The sequence below is a fragment of the Euprymna scolopes genome, chromosome 22 (genome assembly GCF_053919585.1).
Source record: "Euprymna scolopes isolate OS-2025 chromosome 22, ASM5391958v1, whole genome shotgun sequence".
NCBI lineage: Eukaryota > Metazoa > Mollusca > Cephalopoda > Sepiida > Sepiolidae > Euprymna > Euprymna scolopes.
Genome location: NC_136503.1, coordinates 24,868,272 through 24,891,135, shown reverse-complemented (window position 1 = coordinate 24,891,135; position 22,864 = coordinate 24,868,272). Strand labels below are relative to the sequence as shown.

At 31.4% G+C, this 22,864-nt stretch overlaps 1 protein-coding gene across 2 annotated transcripts in view; it reads left to right on the top strand.

The window, feature by feature from the left end:
* Positions 1–22,864, top strand: part of LOC145243920 (uncharacterized) — a 322,843-nt gene that overhangs the window by 271,669 nt on the left and 28,310 nt on the right. The window contains exons 6-7 of one of the 2 annotated variants that reach the window (XM_080107032.1): positions 18,342–18,459; positions 22,585–22,723. In XM_080107032.1, coding sequence (XP_079963158.1) covers positions 18,342–18,459; positions 22,585–22,723 — 257 coding nt within the window. The remainder of the gene's footprint in view (positions 1–18,341; positions 18,460–22,584; positions 22,724–22,864) is intronic. The other variant, XM_080107033.1, reaches the window with a different exon arrangement.

Sequence of the window (22,864 nt, the reverse complement as noted above, 5' to 3'; positions counted from 1 at the left end):
GAGGTTGACATGAAAGTTAATGTTCAGTCCTTAATCTGATTCAAAAAGTTTAAAAAAAGAAAAAAAAAAAATCCCAAAACATGAAATTAGTTTTAAACGCTTGCAAAGTGTTAAAAAAAAAAAAATACAAAGTCCATAGACGATGGCCGATGAAGATGGCGAGTAGAGCTTTATGAATATAACAATTTGCAAGGTGATAATAGTTTGAAATTTAGATGAATTTTGTCTGGTGATTGATTACTAAGGCTAGGACAACAACATATTCTTTTCCTTGTTTTGATTCTCAGATATATATCCATTGATATCTTATGTTTTTATGTAGAATGATGTGGCCCTCAGTTGATTGTGTTTTACTGTGTTGGATATATACTCAAGAGTAAAAAATATCAAAAGAATATGCTGTTGTCATAGCCCTAGTGATTACCTCTGCTGCACATTATTGAGTTGGCATGTTTTTTTTTTTTGTTTTTTTTTTTTTTAATCCAAAATGGTATGAAAGGTAAAAGATGGTATCAATACTCCATTCCAAGTATCGACTGCTAATATTAGGCTAGTTTGTAGAAACTGAAAATAAGTTAATACCACCTGTCTAACTTTTATTGGTGTTGAGTATTCGTGTTTAGCAATGTTCAGGTTTTCTTAATGACAAATACTGCAAAGTTATCTTGCAACAGCGCTTGTCTCTACTTTTTTTTTTTTTTTTTTTTTTTTTTTAAATACAACTTCTCTAAATATAACAATTAATACTAGGTTAATTAATAGAAACGACAGAAAATAATTGAATTCATAGCAACCATTAATAGATAATTGGTATTTCTGGGCAATGCTTGATTTCTCTCAAAGTATGACGGGACTAATAACAAGTTTACCTGATAGCAGAATAAAAAAAAATATGATCGATCTCTTCCAAAAATGCTCAAAGTACTCGATTCAAACTGAAAATATAATTTTAGGATTTCTGCTGAAACACAAAAAAAAAACCCCCAAAGAAATGAGAATCTTTGTTCAAATAACTATGCCCATGTCTTATTTAATAAGGATGTTACATAAACCCAGTAAAAAAAAGGTATTGAGAGGAGGGGTTACTTTAAACATTCTGTATTTACTTTTTGTATTAGAAGTCTAAATAAGACTTCTAATACTGTATTAGTATTTATTCTTATATTAAGTCTTAAGATCTCTGGTCCCCCTTTGCCAATCTTTCATGAAAAACACCCGTCCAGCTGAAACCGCTGTCAATAATTTTCCCCACTCTTTGACTGTGCCTAAGGCAAAACGTAGATTCCATGAACACTGCTTCTTTCTTAGAACTGCACGCCTATGGAACTCTTCCGTTTGCCTGTTTCCCAGCTGACTACAACTTGGTTGTCTTCAAGTCCAACATAAACAAATTCTTGATGAACCGCCCCCTTAAGTAATCCAATCTACCAAATTTCCATTAATAACGATTACTACAATATTATTCCGTTGATTACTGTCCACCCAATAACCCTTATCCTCGAGTGCCCTCCGGGCCTTAATAATTGGTGACTATGTAAAAAAAAAAAAAAAAAAATTCTTATATTAGAAGTCTTCTCTAAGATGGAATGTTTGCTTAGTCTATGGAGAAGCGACCCTTTCTACTCTTGAAAATCAATGTTTTTAAGCCTATAACTTCAGTCATCTCTGCTATATTTTCATACAATCTTTGTTAGAGCTGAATGGCTTTCAAAGGTTTTAAATCTATTGAAATATGAAATCCTCATACTTGTTAAAGAAACCAAGGTTTTTTCCATATTGGGTCCTCTAGCTGTTAATAATAAACAAGCTGTGCAAACGGTATTAGATTTTAGATCATACTTATGTTTTCTCTGCTTTAGATGGGTGTCTCAACAGATGGGTAATAGACTGCTATAAATTCAATAAATTTGAGCTTGTAGAATTGTGTATAAAATTGTTCTAGCAGAATTGTTCTTGACCACTTAGATATACATCTGGAGTAAAATATTTGCATTTATCGACCCCCCCCCTAATTGACAATCTATTTTTGTGTACGTTGTATAGAATACTAGCAATAGATTTATTTCAGAACTTTTTAAAATATTTCTGTACAGATGAAATGCTTTGTTCAGTTTAGATCAAAAACTGATGCATGGTCTCTTCCATTCATGATCAATCTCTCATGCGACCAAATAAGGCTTGACTTAAGTCATTTAATGTAAGTTGTCTTTCACATTTAGTGCTATCAGATCAGACTGAAGATACTGGATTTCTGATCTAAAATGCACCAAACATTGATATCCTTTTTCTTTCCCTTTGAAAACCGCAATCATGTTCTGCAAAGTTAAAAATCATTTTCCTCTAGAAAACGTCTAAATCAAACACTATGAAAAAATATTTGAAGATATAAAGAACTTCAAGCATGAAGTTTTTAAAAATTACTGGATTCGGCATTAAATAACTTGAAACTAGTTATGCGTCAAACAAAACCAAACTTCATATTGACAAAAAAAAAAAAAAAAAATCTCCAGTTCTGTTTCTATACTGTCAAGTCGTCTGGTTTTTAATCTTTAAATTGGATGATGGTAACTTAGTGTTTAACTACATGGACTGATAATCTGGATGTGCCAAGTTAGTCCAACTGGTACCATGGAAGCATTTTCATCAAATCCACACCTGACCTTGTGTCTAATCTCCTGAAAAGGAGATATATATATATATATAATAAAATCACCTTTTCTTCACCATATTCCCTCTGCTTCACTTTTTTGTTATCAAGTAAGATCTTTGACTTGTTGTTTCATCAAATACTTTTGTATGCAAAATCCGATCTCACATTTTGCTAATTCCTACCCTCTGATGAGAAGGAAAGTATTTTTTTGAAACTCCACAGATTAAGGACTATCCACTTATCAAGTGTTTCCTTTTCAGATTAAATGTTTTTAACTCTTTTTCAAAGTGGTTTTAACATGTTTTATTAACTGTCTGCTCTTATATATATATATATATATATATATATATATATATATAATATTCCCCATTAAATTGCCAGTATGTCAGAACTAAAATGTGATCAAAACTAGTTGAGTTACTCCCCTTGATCAATTGGTTGCATAAACTGCCAAGATGGAGCTTTAAAACATAAATTATACTAATGCTCCGTTTTTCGTAACCCTTTCACATGTACACCAAACGATTGCTAGAAATTCTTTCATATATAATCTACTACACAAGTAAACATTTTAATGCACAGTAAACAATCAACTTAGAACTGAGATTTTCAAAATAGTTTTGAAATAACTCATGCGTTAAGAAAATATCTTATTTGTCCAATATTCTTAGGTTACACTGACCTGGCCAGTAAGCAGGGAAAATAATTTTGTTTTAAACAAAAAAAAACAAGCTTTGAAAAGCTGCCAAGTTTATTTTATTTACATCATTAACCATCAACACTAAAACAAACATTAAAGATCCCTGATAAAGCCCAAACGTCACTGTTATTTTTTTCTTCTGCAAATTTATTATGCTAGGCTAAAAGCTGGCAGCATATATCTTTAATTTTCAGACTCCTATCTTTCTAAATTATGAATACCATTGCATAAGGGAACCTATTCAGATAGAGAATGAATTCTTACCTATATATATATATATATATATATATATATATATATATATTATAGTCACTGTTTATCAAGGCCTGGAGGCTACTCAAGGATAAGAGTTAAGGAGTGTCAAGTGAGACAATTCTGTGATAAGTAATGGGGGAAATTGGGTAGAAATTAAGAATTTCATCAAGAATTTGTTTACATTGGACTTGAAAACGGTTGTGTTGTAGTTAACAGAGAAGCAGCTCTGCAGGGTTGTTTTTCGGATGTTCTGGGAAAGAAACTCATGGAATTTTCATTTAAAGCACAAGGAAGTGACTGATAGTTGTTGTAGCTAGGCAAGTTTTCGCCATGAATGCTTTACAGAGGAGGGGACATAGTATGAAGCTCCATCAAGCACCTGCCATGAAGTTAACAATGGAGCATAGATAATCCTGCAACATCTTTTCTGTAAAAATGAGGTACAAAGGAGGAGATTTTGCTCATCAGATTTTGAAATCTGTTTTGTAGCCTCTCTAGGTGAGAAATGGTGCTCTGAGCAGCTCCTCCCCAGATATGGCAATAACATGCTATCATTAATTTTTACCCCACCTCCATGTAATGAGTACACAGTAGTCAAGAGGAACATGTCGTAGTCATTAGTAGTGGAAATTTGATAACTTCGATTACGTAAGAGGATGGCTCAAGAATTTGTTACATTGGACGTGAAGACAACCATATTGTAGTCGGTTGGAAAGAAGGAAAGTGGAACAGTCCCACAGACGTGCAGTTCTAAGAAAGCAGCTTTGTTAATGGAATCTACATTTAGCTTTAGGCACAGATACGAAGTGGGGGAAATTATTAATAGCAGTTTCAGCTAGATAGGTGTTTTTCCTGAAAGTCAGGACGGTGGGGGTGAGGGGGTTGACTGGAGCTCAGACAAGGACTTGCTATGAAAATAATAAAGCAGACACACTCACGTCTCTTCTGTAGGGAAAGAGGTTGCAGGGAAGAGAAAAAGGCATCCTCCACTAGGCTACGAAGTCTATTTTGAACTCTATCAAAGCAGGATAAGTTACTTCTAGCAGCTCCTGCCCAGGTGTGGCAACAGTACTCCATCCTTGGACGTACTTTGCTCTTATATAGGTAGAGAATACCATCAGCAACGAGATATCTACTGGAGCTGTAGAACGATTCGACCATTTTCCCGGCACTGAATTTTCCCGGCAATGAATTTTCATGGCACTGAATTTTCATGGCACTGAATTTTCATGGCAATGAATTTTCATGGCACTGAATTTGATGTATGTTTCATCTCAGATCAGGAGTAAAAATCAGACCTAGAAGTTTGTCAAAACATGAAACTCACCTCCAAGACGAGTCATTCGTTTCAATTGATGCTAGACAGGGATCAGAGCGTTGATGATGGAAAAAATAGAAGCTTGGTTTTGGATGCATTAAAATTAACCAGCCACCTTTTTCCCCATTGCACCAAGTGATCAAGATCCGAGGAGAGAGAATCAGAACTTGGTCGCTTACTGCCTTTGAAGTGTTGCCAGAGATGATAGTCATCAGCATAAATGTCTACAAATGATTTTACGATGTTATTTGGGAGATCATTGTTGTAGATTAGGAAGAGAGTTGGGCCCAGGAGAATCCCTGAGGGACTCCAGCATAAATATTGTGAGCTTCTTATTTCTGCCCATCAACCACTACTCTTATGAACCTATCAGAAAAATGATTTAATAATTGAAAAGAAATTTCCAGCTAATCCTATGAGATATAACTGTTAGCACACCTACTATAGATCTAGCAGAACAGAAGCCATATTGCATGTCACTGAGAAGGTTATTTTTGCTGAGGTGGTTGACTACTTCTCTATTTAACAGATTCTTGCCACTTATAACGCACAAGAGACTGATTGGACTGTACTGAGAGGGAGATGACCAATCACATTTCTCATTGAAAAGAAAATAATATTGCTTCAAAGAGTTACGTCATTACTGCTGGGTACATTGATACTTGAGCCGCGCACTGTCATTGAGCGAAGATCTGCATGTATCTCTGGTATTGAATCAAAGTTCAACCAAATTTTTCTAGTGCTTTTAATCACATCAATTTGATCTTTTTAGCAGCAGTGATCATTTTATTTTCCCTTTATCAACCAGTCAGTCCTTGGTCAATCAATGCATTTTAAAGGTTACTGATTTGTGACAAGGCAATCAATTGCATTTCTTCAAAGGTGGAATGTCAGTCAGTCTTTATCAACTGCATACAATTCCAAATGGTTTGTAGTCATTATTTGCTTCAGTGGCGTTTGATTGCTGTTGCTACATCAAACTGTATTCATGCTGTGTTTTCATAATAATAAATATCTACATATATTTAATGCAAAATCAAATTGTCTTTATATCTTTCAAGTCATAAACTGCTCGGTTGTTTCTCGGGCTGACTTTGGATTCTCTGTTGATACTTGGAATTGGCAATATAATTACTAAAATTCACCAGGTGCTGATCCTTACAAGAAGCAATTTTTTTTGTAGGGGGTCAGACATTGAAAGTTTAACATGTATAATTTACTTGCCTCTGGACAAGAGCAGAGTAAGACAAAATGTCAGTTATTAAATATGACTAAACTCCGACTCCCTAAAAAGGGCAGACTGGATTAGAGTGACATGTGTAAGTAAATTTTAAAAAATGTAATATATCATATACTTAAAATATGTAAAAAAAAAAAAAAAAAAAAAAAAAAAAAACCTGTAAGAAAGAAAATCTTTAACTTCAAATTATTATTAATATTTTACTTTTTTTTTAGTTAACGAAAAATATAAGATAATACATTGTCTAGAAGTGTAAGCCATTTTGAGTTTAAGAACAGTTTCAGATGATTCGCTGTTACACACTGGGAGGTGACTTGTTTGTAGTAGACAGTTCCACAGAACAAAATATTCTTACCGTGTCGAAACCTGGGAAAAGAACATGTGAAATTGCTCCAGAAAAGGTTTAATGCAATTCTGGCTTCTGATTGGTTGGTAGCAGAACGTGAATTAATTTGATTCGTCAGTTCTTAGCAGCATCGTTTATAAATAGAATCGTCCGACTGTGTGGGATCATACCCCATTAAAACTCTGTTTTTATGGGATGTGTCTCCTAGCGGCTTCGGCTGCAGGGAAACAGGGTAGTACAAGTCTAGGATTCATCACTTGACACTCAGCCCCACAGGTGAGGGGCCAGGACTGTTGGACTGAGGTACACCGCCTGGGTAATACCTAGGAGGTCCACCCTCCCAGGACTTGCCACCGGGCTTTCCGGTGGGGCAAGTTTATTGCTTGCTGCCTGAGGCGCCCCGACCGGGGAATGCCGACGGGGTTACTCAGGCAATTTTTAAAATTGCAGGAGTGCCCCTTCTTTAGAGGAGTCTGCGGGGTTCCCACTTTCCGGCCTTGTGCCAAATAATGGGCAGCATTTAAATAACTACCCCATTACAACTCCAAAATATTGCAACACATTGTTTCGGTGTAAAGCTGGAAGGTAGTATCATACAAATTGGGGTCTAAGATGATGTAAGCTTCCTTCCAGTCATTTAGTGAATAGAACTTTCATAGACTGATTGTTTTTGAAATTTCACCCAAGTGGACTTCATGTGTCTGTTAGTGTTCTTAGATAAATTTTGTATCAGAATGCCTCCTTTCAATGATCGATTTTTGATACTTATGTATCAAAAATCGATCATTGAAATCGTCAGATTTTGACCAAAGTTAACACCTTATACAGCCTAACGTCACAATTGAATTTGAGAAGTTTTATCACAGCACAAGCAGAAAGGCCCAACATATAAAATAAACAATAGGTTCTTTGATAAGTCAGGGGTCCATTTGAAATGAATGTTTTTGTTTAGAACATAATTAAACCTTGATATTTGACTTTTGAATTTTCTACTTGAATTCAAGCCATTATATATATATGAAAAAAAATTTTTTATAAAATCAACCATAGATTTTTACAGTGCAATTTTGACTACAATGTATTGTGGACTGTCGCTGTGGTGAGGCATGTTATGCGTCATCCTGGTGCACTAAGATGGGTCTCCAGCTAGAGAAGGCAAGCAATCGATTTGATTGAAAAATGGTTGATGTCAACGATTTTAATGACGATAAAAGTATGGGAAGGTAGAACATTTGCTGATTCTAATTTAATCTCCGACAACGTCAGGTCTCCTTGCTAGTACAAAAAGCAAAAAGGCAGGAACAAAATGCCAAACTAAACAAAAGTCGTCACATTAGCAAGAATAAAAACTGGGCCATACACAATGAATCCACTCATATCTTGAGAAAAGAAAATCAACTCATTTATACATGTCAAACTCCCCACTCATAAATAAGCACATTTTATTTGATTCCTTTGATTTTTTTTTTTTTTTTTTTTTTAACAAGGAGTAACGTCTATATATAAAACAATTAGGAATTTAAAAAAAAAAAAATTATACCTTTTTAATAAATTGGTCTTTATCAAAAAGTTTTAAAAGAACGTATCACTTACGTCACCTGGAGCAGAAGGTACTGGCCTCCTCACATAAAATGACCCAAAGAGTTGACACATCGTGAACCTAACAAAACAAACCATCTTTGCCAGGAAAAGACTTTTTACAATTCAGAAATGGCTGGGTGGCTATGCTAATAGACATAACTAATAGACATAACTAACAAAGGGAATTTAAAACCTTTAGTACAAATCCACTTGATGTTAACAAGTTTTAGTGTTTTCGACCAATTAAGAATTCTTACAGTTTTCTTTTATGCCTAATAATGATTAAACTTACAAATTGGCCTCTAGGGTGTATTAGCACGGCCATTTTAAGTTTCTGCTGTAAAAGAACACTTTTTCCTGCTGGGTTGAACCATATTAGTAAAGTTCTTGGATTTTTTTTATGGATGAATTTGAGCTGATAAAGACTTCAGGATTCCCAAGACTCCATTAACCAAAAATCTGATAAGAAATATACAGTTTTTTTCTTCTCATTTTGTGTCTTTAATATAAAAAATATAGAAATATAAAGATAATCAAAAAATATATTATTTGGACGACTATTCTCATCTTTGTTATTCATTTTCACAAATTTTTGGCCAGTTCAACACCCAATCTTCACGTGCATGTATGTTAAACTCAGGAATTTATATTATTCAAACTAAAGCAGTAAATAAGGTTTTAATTTTAAAATATTTTTATTACTGATTTGTACAGCTTCAATTTAATATGGTTTAAGTGAAAACATTTTTTTAAATTTTTTCTGAAACTTCGGAATGGATTATTCAATGAATTTTCTTTTTCCTTTGACCATTTTCATTTGTGTGCGTTTCATTTTTACTTGAGATTTTGTTTGCAGCTGTTGTTTGTTGTCTGTCTTCCAATAGACTAGTATCCAGTGCTAAGTTTGTTGCCCATCTGTGAACTACTTTGCATTGTGGAATGTCATAGTGTGACTGCGTAGTTGATTTTTTTCTTTTTTTTTTTATTCTGGTTTACATTTCATTTTCCTCTGTCTATTTGCTCCACCCCTCCTGCACTCTATTCCCTTCCCCATTCTCTTAGGCTCTTGTCACTCCCTTCGCGCGCTCTCTCTCTCTCTGCTCATTACTTCTCACTCCTCTCTCTCTTTAGCTATCCACTCTCGTAACTTCCCATTTTCTCTTTGGCTATCTGTTTAGTCTACTCTTTTATCTCTCTCTGGCTCTCTATTTTGTCTCTTCATCTCTCTCCTTTACTTATGTCTCCCTTTCTAGCTGTCCGCTTCTCTCTCTCTCTCTCTCTCTCTCTCTCTCTCTCTCTCTCTCTCGCCTGCTTTTAGGCAAACATTATCCTGATTTTTTTTTTTAATTAGTAATGCCTTCTCTTGCTAATTGAGATCAACTTTATGCTTAGATCACCAATAGGATTTCTTAATGTAATTCTTTTGTTCCCAACTCTTATTTTTCATATCTTTAACAAAGTCTTTATTAACAAATCAATTACGTCAGAGAAAAACAGTTTTTTCTTTTTCTCTTCTGAGACCTGCTATGCTTGATTTGTGCTCTATCCATCGAAGTGTAATATTTTTCCAGTTTCCTGCTCTTAAAGAAGCAGCTCATATTATGTTAGTAAATTTTGCTGTCACTGCATGAGATGTTGTACAAACGATTCATTCATTTACTGTTTTTTTTGTTTGTTTTTTTTTTTCAGCCAGGATCTGTTTTTTCTGTTTTTTTTTACTGTTTTTCTTGAAAAATATTTCCATATCATAGAAGCTAGAAAATTTTCCTCACCATCAAATTGATGGAAAGTAGAGAAACTGCTGCCACATATTTTTCTTTAAAAATTTGGATTCATTCCTCTGGTGTCATACTTGAGAGGAAAACTGTTCCATAAAGATTTGAAGAGGATAGAGGTGGGGCAAATTTGCTCATAGTTGAACACAAAAAGAAAATATAACTTTGTGATAGAAGGATCAGTAATTTTGGGAAGAGAAAAAATTTGCTAAAGCTTCGATATAATCTTTTTTTTTTTTTTTCTTCAATATTTGAGTGGTTAACTCTTCTTAATGCAATATCTCCTAATAAATAGATCATGTTAAATGATTTTGTAGCAAAAATGAATCTTTTCTCTTCATTTCAATTTTCTCCTAGATGTACTAAATCACATGTTAAACAGTTCAGTCTCTATAAAACTCGGTTGTACTTTTTCCAATTCGGCAGGAATGCCTTACATGATTGAGTTTTGTGAAACCATGATAAATTTTAACTTCAAATTTTTTTTTAAATTAGGCTCATTTAGTGTCAAAATTGTCAGTCTCGATCTCCCATCAACATTGCTTCCAGCTGTCGCACTAATCGTAGTTAAGTGTCAAAAAGGTTAAGATACGCAAAACAAATCTAAATTTTCTCAATACTTTTTAAATACACCAGAGGAAATGGATCAACAACAGACTCAACACTGAACTGAGAAAGTTTTAAAAAAATGGAAACAATGAATCTTTGAATTTTGATCTCGATGTCCTTTTCAGGATTCACAACAAACTTTAGCTGTAAAATTTGGTTTCGTTTTAGCTTGTGAATTTATAAAGTTATAAGTTATCTTTCATTTTTAAATAAAAAATAAGGCAGTGGCCAGGCTAAGTTAAGACAAAAAAAAAAAAGAATTAATTACTGTATAGCAATTGTTATCTATTAAAACTAGAATGCATAAAAATCAAGAGAAATGAAGAATAGATAAAATTTTAAAGCTTGAATAATAAAAAATAAAAAACAAGTCTGAAAATACAAGGAAAATACATGTTTATAAACACATTTAAATCATTTGAAATAATGATATCTCAACTTAGTTTTGAACAAAGGAAGGTTGTCCTAAAGTGTGAAAGTTGGAAAATGTGGTTGAAATGCGAAAATATTTTGAAGTTTCCAACAAATGTAAAGGAGATTTTTTTTGTTTTTTCTGAAATTTTTAAATGTGTAGATACTAAAAAAATAACAATGAAAATATAAAGAAAACACATTTAAAAATCTAATGTAGAAAAGACTCTGTTTTCGTAATTTCAAACTCTATATTCTTTGAAACTTAGTCGCAGAGCAGTGCTAGTGGGGCTCAAATGATTGGATTTTTTATGGACCATTTTTTTATGGGTCTTTAGCTGGTTAAAATAGTTTTTAAGAGATAAAAAGGGATCAAAATTAAAAAAATCGTTATATATTTTGTACATTCATCTTAGTTTATTAATTTTAATCAGTTCAAATGCATGTCACGTTGGTACAGTGGTAACGTCAACAGCTTTGAATGCTTCAGTTTTGCTTTCGGTTTCGATTCCAGCTGATGGCACCCGAATACTTTTGCTTTGGATAATATCCATAGTTTTCAAGAGCATTTCTTGTTGCCATTCAGAACCGCCCCATCTGTTTCAGTTTTATCTCTAATTCTAACTCTCGTAGGTGCATCTGCATAAAACGCTTCCTCGATCTTTTTTGCTCTTTATTCTTATTGTAACTAGATTTTCCAACTAACACTCTGGGATAAATTTGTCTCAAAACTTTATTAGCTGCTAAAGGGTGTATACATTTTATTAAAATGTCCTTTGTCTTCTAGTGATGGAACGGTTCTAATATTTTTCCGGATTTCAATATAATTACCAATTCTTAAAAAAAATCTAAACTGAGCTATAGCTTATTTATTTTTTTAAATTTCTTTAAGTTTTGGATTGCTGTAAAAGCCCATGTAATATATACACATACAGTTTTGCAAACGTAAATAAAATACATTTCTGCTGGGTTATATAAATTTCAGATTTACTGGTAGTTTAAAATCTGTATATTGACATCATTAGTACTAGTGTTGTGACTCGTAACTGAAATCTGAAAAATCGGAACATGTAGGGGTATCGGAATCGGAAAAAATTGTGCATATTTTCCGATGTGAAGACGATTCTTTTGTCTTTTATTTGAATGCGTTTAAAGCAAAATCTTCCTTTGCTGGTAATAATTATAAAATAAATATTAATTTTTAACTACTAGTAAAACTAAAATCAATAGATGATCCTCCACAAGTGTATTATTTTTTTTGTTTAGGAAAATATTTCTATATTTAGCATGTGTTTTTACGACAATGTGAGGAGGGGTGGGGATAACAACTCTATAGTTCAATATTTAGAAATTTATAAAGAATTGGAATGGGGGGGGGGATATTGGAATTCTCCTATCGCTAATTAGTGCCAACAATGGAATCTCTTTCCAAAAATAAAATGTATAGATGCTAGAAAAACAAAACTATAATAATGAAAATACAAGGAAAACACATTTGGATGCAAAATCAAGAGAAATGAAGAATAGATAAAAGAAATTTTAAAACAGTCTTTAACACATCAGTATAAAAAGTATTCATGTAAGAGAATCGTTTTTGACATTGGAAAATAAGCACATATTTGTCCTGGTACTGACATCCCCCCCCCCCTCCAAAAAAAAAAAAAAAAATCTGACTCCAATTAATCGTTCCCACCACTAGTATGTACGCAATAAAATCCATGCACAACCAGACATGATATCATGATTGTAATATTGCAGTGAGAAGAAAAGTGGACCACACAAGAGATTGAATCAATTCTCACTTTGAATTGAAAAACATAAAAAATGAAGTCAATGGTGTGTGAGCATATTAAATGTCTTGCATAAATCAAAAGGAAAAGCGAGTGCAAACAGAAGTAGGTTACGTTCATGGTGTTGCGTTTTGTTTTCATTATTGTTTGGCAAATGCACCAGTCAGTGTTTGACCGTCGTGTTGACTTTTGACATCAAACTAATCTCAACAAACTGCATTTGTAAACATGATCCTTTTTTGTTCTAGTGCAAAAAAAACTTTATAATTGCTTTAATAGCAGATATTATGTTCAATTTTTTTTTTTTTCTGTATTTTTGAGATGAGGATTGATTATTTGTATTATTTGGATTTTTCAGACTGTTCTTTTCATTTTGTGTATTTTCAAAACATTTTGGCTGATGTAACCTCTATCCTTTTCAGGTGTATCTTATTTCAAACTCTAGCAGTCTTTCTGTTTAACATGAGGGAATCTTTTTTTTTTTTTTTTTTTTTTGAGACACTGGGGGTGGATCTTTCTGCCGAACTTGGAATCTTCATGGAATTGTGAATTACTTAGGACTTCTATCCAGTCATGGCTGACAAAACGAGAGCATGCTACCTCCATGGATTACACCACTTATCAAGGCCCGGAAACCACTCAGGATACTCCCTTTCAAAATTTCATGCAAAATCCCAAATTCAACAAGATACACCTGAAAGAAGTTGAAGGTTACATCGATAGAAAGATTGCGGAAATATCACGCAAGATGAAAAAAGTTTAAAGAATCCAAATAATACAGATTGTTTATATTTTTTCCCTTAAGTCTGATTCAACAGCCACTAGAGGAAAGTCAAGAATATATTAAACCAAACAGACGAGGTGTCAAGGTAGAATATCAAACACATCATGGACACTTTGTGAAAGAAAGTTTTATAATGTGGTTGCCTCCATAATTGTGCAATTAATTATATAAGTAAAATTGCCAGTCTCTACGGTGATTATCATCAGTGCAAACTCTTTCATAAAAGACTCTGAATTAACCTTCGACATGAAATAAAAAGATGAAAAAAAAATAGAGGAAGTGTGCATGTATGAGGAAGAGGAATTTTGTTTCACGTTCTAATGTGATTTTTTTTTAGTTAATTTATTTTGGCCAATTTTTTGTTAAAAAAAAGTCTTGTCTATTGAAAGTAAATAGATGGTTCAAATATAATGACTAATCTATATATATATAAGGCAAAACTTTTTTTTTAACCCCCCCCCACACACACCTCAAAAACACCCAGGCATCGCCGGGTACCCCCGCTAGTATAATATAAAGAAACCATTAAAACTTAAAGTTGTTTATACATGTTATCAGTTTGACAGCTTGCTAATACAGAACTTTTACTGCCAATAATATTAGAAAAGACGTTGCAAACGATGGAATCTACAAATTTATCTTTAGTTGACCTTTGACAAATATTTTCGTTTACTAGCCAAATAGAAAAGTTACTAGCCAAACCTTTGTGATTTTGGGGATATGATGTCGTAATTCTGTGACGAGTATGTACATTATAAAGATTTTTCTACACTTTTTTAAGTGTAATTCTAAATATGCATCAAATTTTATGTGGAGACTTGAACGTATAAATATTCAAATTTCTTTGTTTTTTTTTTATAAAGAGTGCATTGTTCGATTTAAACTTTTTATTTAAATAAGTTGACTTTGCTCGTTGTATTAAAAAAATAGATTGGAAAAAAAATTAATAAGCTTTGGAAGATTGTCAGTGAAAGAAACACAATCGCCAAAAGATGAGGGTTTTATTATTTTTCCACTTGGAAAAATTACTCGCAAATGCGACTGTTTTACACACAACATAGTTTTGAATCAATTTAAAGTTTGACAATTTAAGTATAATGCTTGACCAAAATTTCAAAACATTTAAAATTTCATAATCTCTTGTTATACTAATTAATCAGTCCTTGTTCTTTCTTTTATGAATATTAATTTTGGATGTATCATATCCTAAAAACAAGATACAAAAATTACAAACCATTAATTATTTCTATTATGAAAATATAACTCTATACAAGAAAGTATAACTCTAATCCAATCTAACTTAACCCATTCTTTAAAAAACAAATCTTACATTATCTAATAAGAAAAAAAAAAATCTTACATTATCTAATAAGAAAAAAAAATAAATTTGACAAATGAGTAAAAATACCTAACTTAATTTGAGGGGAAAAAATCAACATTAAATAACTAAAATGGGTTGATATACCACAAAACCACCAGCTAACCTAAAAGCAAGAACATACATAAGGACATTATCAAAATAATCTCATGTAATCATTTACTTCCAGAAAGTCATTCAACCATTAATATTTAAATCTAAAAATCATACTTTCATTGCTGATTGCCAAATTGTTTCAGAGATGGGTATATTTGCCGATGACACCTTCTTCTATCACAGGCATGAGGGGAAAACAAATGAACACATATCTAAGGAAATGGCAGAATCACTAGAGGATGACCTCCAATCTGTAGTGGAATGGGGACAAAAATGGATGGTCACATTCAATGCTGCCAAGACTAGATGAATAGAATAAGTTTAGAAGATAGAGTAAAGTCATATAGGAACTTTGACATTATCAAGTGAATAATGGTTACAGAAAGAGGAATAAGGGAAAAACCTCTGTAAGCATGGCATTTCAAAGCTAAATACTTCTCGTCAGAAAAGGAGAAAAAGCCGGCATTATACAAAATTAAAGGTAAAAGGACAACACTGACTTTAAAAACATTTGGATTTGAAATGGAAAATTTATGAAATTAGAATTAGAAAAAAATATTTTATCGGGCCGATATGATGGGGATAAAAGAAGGGACAGAAAAGAAGAAATGGTAAAACAATATATAAGAAAATTAAATAGTAAGAAAAAGTTTTTGGATTTTTTTTTTTTTTTCTTAAAGCCTTTAAAAAAATTTTATATATATATATATATATATATATATATATATATATATATATATATATATACACACTAGCCTTGATGCCCGGCATTGCCAAAGTGTTTGGTGGAAATGTGTGCTGAGCAAAAAAAAAAAAAAAAGTCGTAGTAGGCAGGCAGACTCAATCCTGTACTGTGAAGCAGGAAAAGAACGTGACCCCCCCTCCCAAACAACGTGACGTCTTTGCTGTTGTGTCCATCGTCAAACCAGAAGTGACAAAGGTTTAAAGTAAGGCTAGTCAATCGAAAAGAGGCAATGACTTTCAAAAATATCAGCGAAAAAAGCGACTCCTCCCTGTAGAAAAGTGCCTAATTAAAGGTGAAGGGATTAACGTTTTAAACCAATTTTTTGATACTTGTTGTCCGAAGGGTCGAACTTCAAAACGATACCAATCTTATGAAAATCTGTCACCTCTGTCAAGTTTTAGGCAGATGTACAAACATACATTTAAACAAATAGGTGAGATATATATATATATTATGAAACTATATGGCAATCAAGCTACACACAATCTTCTACGCTTCATTTCTGTGAGGAATCGTCAGACTAAAAACAAATGTACATGAATGAAAAACAGATTCTGCATAGCTTAATTGCCATATATTTTCATAACTTAATACCCAACTCTACTAAAGTATTGAGTACTGTTGAAGTAAATAATGAAAACCGCTACAATAAAGTATTACATCCTTTAAAGTTCTACTATACACTCATACATATATATGCATATTTATGCTCTAAGTGATACCCTTCTGGCAGTTGAAGGTTTCACTCCTCAGTATGGTTGATACTAAAAGGACAATTACGGATTACTTAAGAATACTCCCCAATCATGGCTTAGGGAATGAGACCAATCTACTCTTGTGGATTAAATAACAGGGCTCTATTAGAAATTCCATGCTGATTCATGAATTCGACCAGATTCACCTGAAGATGGTCAGAGGCTGTATCATCCGAAACGTCAGAATAACATCCAAGATAGGAACAGTAATCTGAATAATTGAAATGATAGAAATCATCCTCATCTCAAAAATTACAGAATATGAAAAGTTTAAGAAAGTCAACAACAAATTGAAATTAGTTCAATAAGGGTTAATTTTTAAATTTCCTCTGATTCCATCTGGAATCATTAGGGTCTAGTTAAAGATTTAACTTACTGTTTACTGGAGATGCAATTTAAAACTAAGACCTATGTCAAGATCCAATGTAACTTTCAAGTAAAATTTTATGAGGAATCAAACGATAGAAATAATTTTACAGTAATATCGTGGGGAGTTCTGTTTGTACCATCTTTATTTTAAGATTTAAAAAAAATAGACAAAAAAGGGTTAATAATATGAATGCGTTACTTAACGGACAACACCCATAAGTCCAACTAGTATGTATGTAATATATATATATATATATCTACAGAAGCATAAATGAAAACAGTAAATTAGAATTTACATTTAAAGTTTTTTTCGACAGAATACCTCAAGCAAAGATAATTAATCCTTATTCTACGGAGTTTCAGAGGAAAGAAATATGTTAGCAAATTTAGATATATAGCAAAATTTGCTAGTTTTAGCATTGTATGAAACTGCATTATATGATGGTAGTCATAAAAGGCAAAAAAAAAAAATTGTAAAATGTTTATAAAAATGAATCAATGAAAAACACCAAAATTCGTAATTCTAGAGTGCAATGAAGTAGTTTGGTGAGATCCAAAAAAAAAAAAAAAGAAAATTATTTTTTATTTTATTTTTATTTTATTTTTTTTTTTAAGTATATCTATATTATGTCGAGCTTTACTTCCTATTGGCGTTGTGATGAGCTTTTTGTATTTGGCTGGGATTAATATTTATATTAGATTGAAGTTTACATTTGCTTTTGTCTAGTAAACTTTTTTTTTATCTCTACGTGATTGGTGTGTGTATATATATATATATATATATATATATATATGAAAATACTTTTTGTGGTAAAAAATTTAATTAGGTCTTAATATAGACCAATTAACATGATGGTTAAATGAAAATAAAGGCTTGCTAATCGGGTTTCGTTCCTTGCTCAATAGCTAAATCGAGGAAAATTACGATTTAAAAAAGTCATGAATATTTTTCTCCCCTCTGCCATATTCATGACATTTTTTTTTTTTTTTAATCATAATTTTCCTCGATTTAGCTCTGTTGAGTGAGGATCAAAACATGGTTAGCTAGACTTTATTTTCATTTTTTATTTTTTTAATCATCATGTTAGTTTATATTTAGCCATAATATATATATATATATAGATATATAGATATATAGATATATACACACACTATTTTAAGTTATATTGAATGAAATATTTCTCAAAGATCAATTATTTTTATAAGTAACACAAATTTTGTATACAAAAGTAAAAAAAAATCTAAATCTAATTTTTTTATTTTATTTTTGTTTTTTAAATTTTATTTGTATTTATTTTTCTATTTTTGTTTGTTTTTTAAATTTTGTGTTTATTTTTCTATTTGTGTGTTTATTTTTCTTGTGTTTATTTGAAATTTATATATTTTCTTTTTTGTTTTTTTTTTTTTTATTTTCTATTTATTTTCCCCCACCTCCCGACTCCATCTCATCTTTGCTCTTTGGGGGATCTCATTGAATGAGCGTTTTTAATGTGCACATATCTTTTGAACATTTGCCTAATGCGTTATTTGACTCTGCAGGTGTAACAGGAAGGAACAAGAACTTAACACAGGCTGTCATAGCGATCGGAGCTGTGCTGGCTGTGTTTGCTTTGGGCATACTTGTTGCCTTCACCTTTCTTGTGTGTCACCACATCAAGTAAGTGTTGCCAATACATTTCCATATCTAAGCTTCTAAACAGAAAAGGGTTTACATACTTGAGTATTGCGCTACTATATATAAGCTGTAAGTCAATTCCAACAAATTTTTAATACGTGTGCTTCTACATGGATAAAATAGAAAAGGGTTTTTGCGTATTGCTTTTAGCTGTAACTAAATTTAAACAAAGTGCAGTGTCAAGTTTTTTGGGGGGTTTTCTTTTTTTTTATACTAGTGCTTTATATGAGGTTGGTAAAATTGTTTGTTAGTATTAGAGGCAAATTTTAATAGATTAAGAGATTTGGAAAGATTAATAGATATTTAGATTATCTGTATGGGTTGAGTATCTGAAAAAGAAAAAAAAAAACAAATTTCCTTTACATTCATGTGATTTTTAACAGGGTTACAACAAGTGTTCTTAAACAGAAAGCAAGTGTGAGACGAAAATTGGTTATGAACAAATGGTGTCCTCATCATATTCTGTTGAATGTCTGCTTTACATTTTGCCATGTATTCTGGCCATGTCTTTATTTATCCCTCTTTCTCTCAAGTCCATCATCATTTCCTCCTGTGTTCTCCTTGACTTTCCACTACCAACAGATCCTGCTACCTCAACTGTTCTACATCTACTGACAGAACTCTCATCAGTTCTTTCAGCATGACCAAACCAAAGAAGTCTCCTATTCTTCTCAATTTCTCTATGCTGTCTAGATTTAGTTTTCTTCTGTGGTCATCAGATTTAAGTTCTACTTTAAGATGCAGATTAATATGGAATTATCAAAATATGTGCATGTTTACACCTTGCTGAAAAAGGCATTTTTATTTCATAATCTAAAATCATCTTGTATATACATGCACATACATTAGTTGTAAGTTGTGCCTAATCAAATCTTTTTTCACATGAGACCTGAAACTTTCACTAAATGTTTAAACTTTAAAGGGAAGCAATGATGCATTTTGTAAATTTAACTCCTTCGGGCATTTTTTTTAATTTCCAGAAGAATTATCTCCCTTTGACGACGTTTCAAAAGAATTATCTCCCTTTGACGACGTTTCAAAAGAATTATCTCCCTTTGACGACTATTCCAAGAACCATTTCATTTACGTTTCAAAGAATTATCTTACTTTGACAATTTTCTGACCACCTTAGTTTTCTAAAAGAAAAAAAAATGTAAAAAATTGACTTCATTTTATTTCAAACTTTACGATTAATGTTAGTTGGAAAAAGGTCTTTTTAAAAGACAATTTGCTCAAATGAATTCCTTTCTATTTTATTTTTAATTTTACAAAGGTTCAGTAAAAGGATGGTTTGTTAACAGGGGGGCGAAAATATCGGTGTTCATTTATTTGTAAATAACTAATATATTCTGTATCCTATGTTTCTTGCTAATCTGCCAACCTTGCTGATTACTTATGAGTAATGGTGAGCTGAGGAAATTTTTTTTTTTATTTATGACAGAAAAATGGTCCTATTTTTTTTTCTGTTTTGCGTTTGCAATTATCTGAAATTATGCTCATTTTTTTTTTTACTGTAAAATCAACTAATATTTTAGATAAATAATTATTTCACCACAAACCCAACCAAGTGCGAAAAGTGATCACCAAGATGTCTAATGAACTTTTCCACAAATATCTATAGAATTTGAAATTCAATCTAAATAATCATTTTTTGTGCCTTAACCCAAAATCTTTATTATTAATCTAGTTTTGCTTGGGGATGGAGGTGGACATCAATCTTTACTTAATTTAAATGTTCTCATCAACATTTATTAAAGAAAGAATTGTACATGAATCCTGAACACACTTTTTTTTTTGTGTGTGTGTGTGTATATATATATATATATAAAGAGAAAGCTTTTTTCCACAATCTTGATAAAAATGTGATTTCTGGTGATCTTTCAAAGGTCAAAAAATATAAAAGAAATATACATTGAATTGTAGAAAAAACAAGGCCGATAGCCATTAGTCGGGTGCTCTCGTGTAATAAATGAATGCATGAATGTAGGATTGACATGAAATTCTTAAAGATAAACTAAAATGACGGAAAAATGGGCTGAAATGACTTAAATAAAAAGTAAATGACTTGGAATGACTTTAATGACTTGGAATGACTTTAAGGATGAATTGAATGACTTGAATGCTTAAAATATAACTGGAATTCTTCAAAAACAACTTGAATGATCTGGAGAATGGCTTTGAGACTGACTGGTTGTAAAGTGGGTGATCGTTTTACATAAAATTAATACAGAAAAGTGATCCCCCACTTTATATCACAAAGTTACAAACATAAGTACAGCATGTAGTAAGAACAGATACTACACTTTGATCTTGTCCAAAAGGCCAGGAAAATCTTATAAAGCTAAGAACAGCATCTATTAACAGACCTTTGATCTTATCCAAAAAGGCCAAGCACAAAAGTGTTACGGACAGACGGACCAACGGAGTGACTTATAGAGTCGCTTGCACGTGACTAAAAATAAATGTGTTTTTGTACTGCCATGCTCGATTCAAGTTCTGTCAATGGCAACTGCTTTACTTTCATTAATAAGAACTCTGGGAAAATTCTGGATCCAGTACAGATTAAATAATACAATAGATTACATTCTTAATATTGAATTTAATTAGATTAACTAATATACTAGATTACATTCTCAAGCTTTAGTTGTACAACTAGTCCAGATGGAAAACTGAGATATCGTCTTGCTCTACTCCGGCAGTCCTCCAATAACTTCTTTCCATTGCACTTGAACCATGCTAAAGTTCTGAATTTTTCAGATGAGGACTGATTGTTTCTATCACTTGTATTGATTGGACTACTGTTCTCATCATATTTGTGTAACGTTTCGGTCGGTTTGTACTTCAACTGTCCTCAGGTACGTTTTCTCTTTTTTTTTTCCAAACAAAAAATGAACATGCTTGTGGAAGGTCGAAGAATAATCTGACCGAAACGTTGCACAAATAACACTCAAGATTGAGCAATACTAATTTGGGAGAAGGCAATTATGGATTCCATGTCCTTGTTTCTCTTACATCAAATGTTTATTTTTCTGTTGAGATTGATCAGAGATGTTTTTAAAATTAAGTGCACATATCTACGCGTATATTGAATTAAAGAATTTATAAATTTTATTTTGCTGCAGTCATAATTTTGACTTTTTTTTTTTTTTTTTTTTTTGAGGGAGTGAGTTATATTTAAAAAGCAAATTTATTCTACAATTTAGATTTTAGTTTTGATTTCTGTATCTAAAAAATTTATTTTAAAATAATTGTTTTCTTTCATATTAAATTTTTTCGTTTTTATTTTTTCATTTTTTATTTATTTTTCTTCGTTCATATTTTATTTTTCTTCGTTCATATTTTATTTTTCTTCGTTCATATTTTATTTTTCTTCGTTCATATTTTATTTTTCTTCGTTCATATTTTATTTTTCTTCGTTCATATTTTATTTTTCTTCGTTCATATTTTATTTTTCTTCGTTCATATTTTATTTTTCTTCGTTCATATTTTATTTTTCTTCGTTCATATTTTATTTTTATTTCGTTCATATTTTATTTTTATTTCGTTCATATTTTATTTTTATTTCGTTCATATTTTATTTTTCTTCGTTCATATTTTATTTTTATTTCGTTCATATTTTATTTTTATTTCGTTCATATTTTATTTTTATTTCGTTCATATTTTATTTTTATTTCGTTCATATTTTATTTTTATTTCGTTCATATTTTTTTTTTTCGTTCATATTTTTTTTTTTTCGTTCATATTTTTTTTTTTTCGTTCATATTTTTTTTTTTTCGTTCATATTTTTTTTTTTTTTCGTTCATATTTTTTTTTTCGTTCATATTTTTTTTTTTTCGTTCATATTTTTTTTTTTTCGTTCATATTTTTTTTTTTTCGTTCATATTTTTTTATTTTTTTTTTTTTCGTTCATATTTTATTTTATTTTTTTTTTCGTTTATATTTTTTTTTTTCCGTTCATATTTTATTTTTTCGTTCATTTTTTTTTTTTTTTTTTTTTTTTCGTTCATATTTTAGTATTCATTTCTTGTCATTTTCTCCTTTTGTTATTTATGTTTACATTGATTTTCTTTTTATTTTATGAATAATTTTGTGCTGACAAATTTACAGGAAACGTCAAAAGAAATCAAGCAAAAAAACAATGTCTTATCCAGATGATTTCATCCATCCAGGAATCTCAGGTGAAACGTACTGCCATATTCCTTCTGACGATGTACCAAACTCTGATAGTCTTATCTTGTCATCTTGGGTATGAATACTGTTTTCGCATTCTGAAAATAGTCTAAGGCAAACGTTTTGTTAAGATTGTCAACAGAAGTATAAAAATTCATAAAAGTTTTTTCTTTATTTGAATTTGTTAGAATTTACATCTCTCTCGGTCTTTTATTTA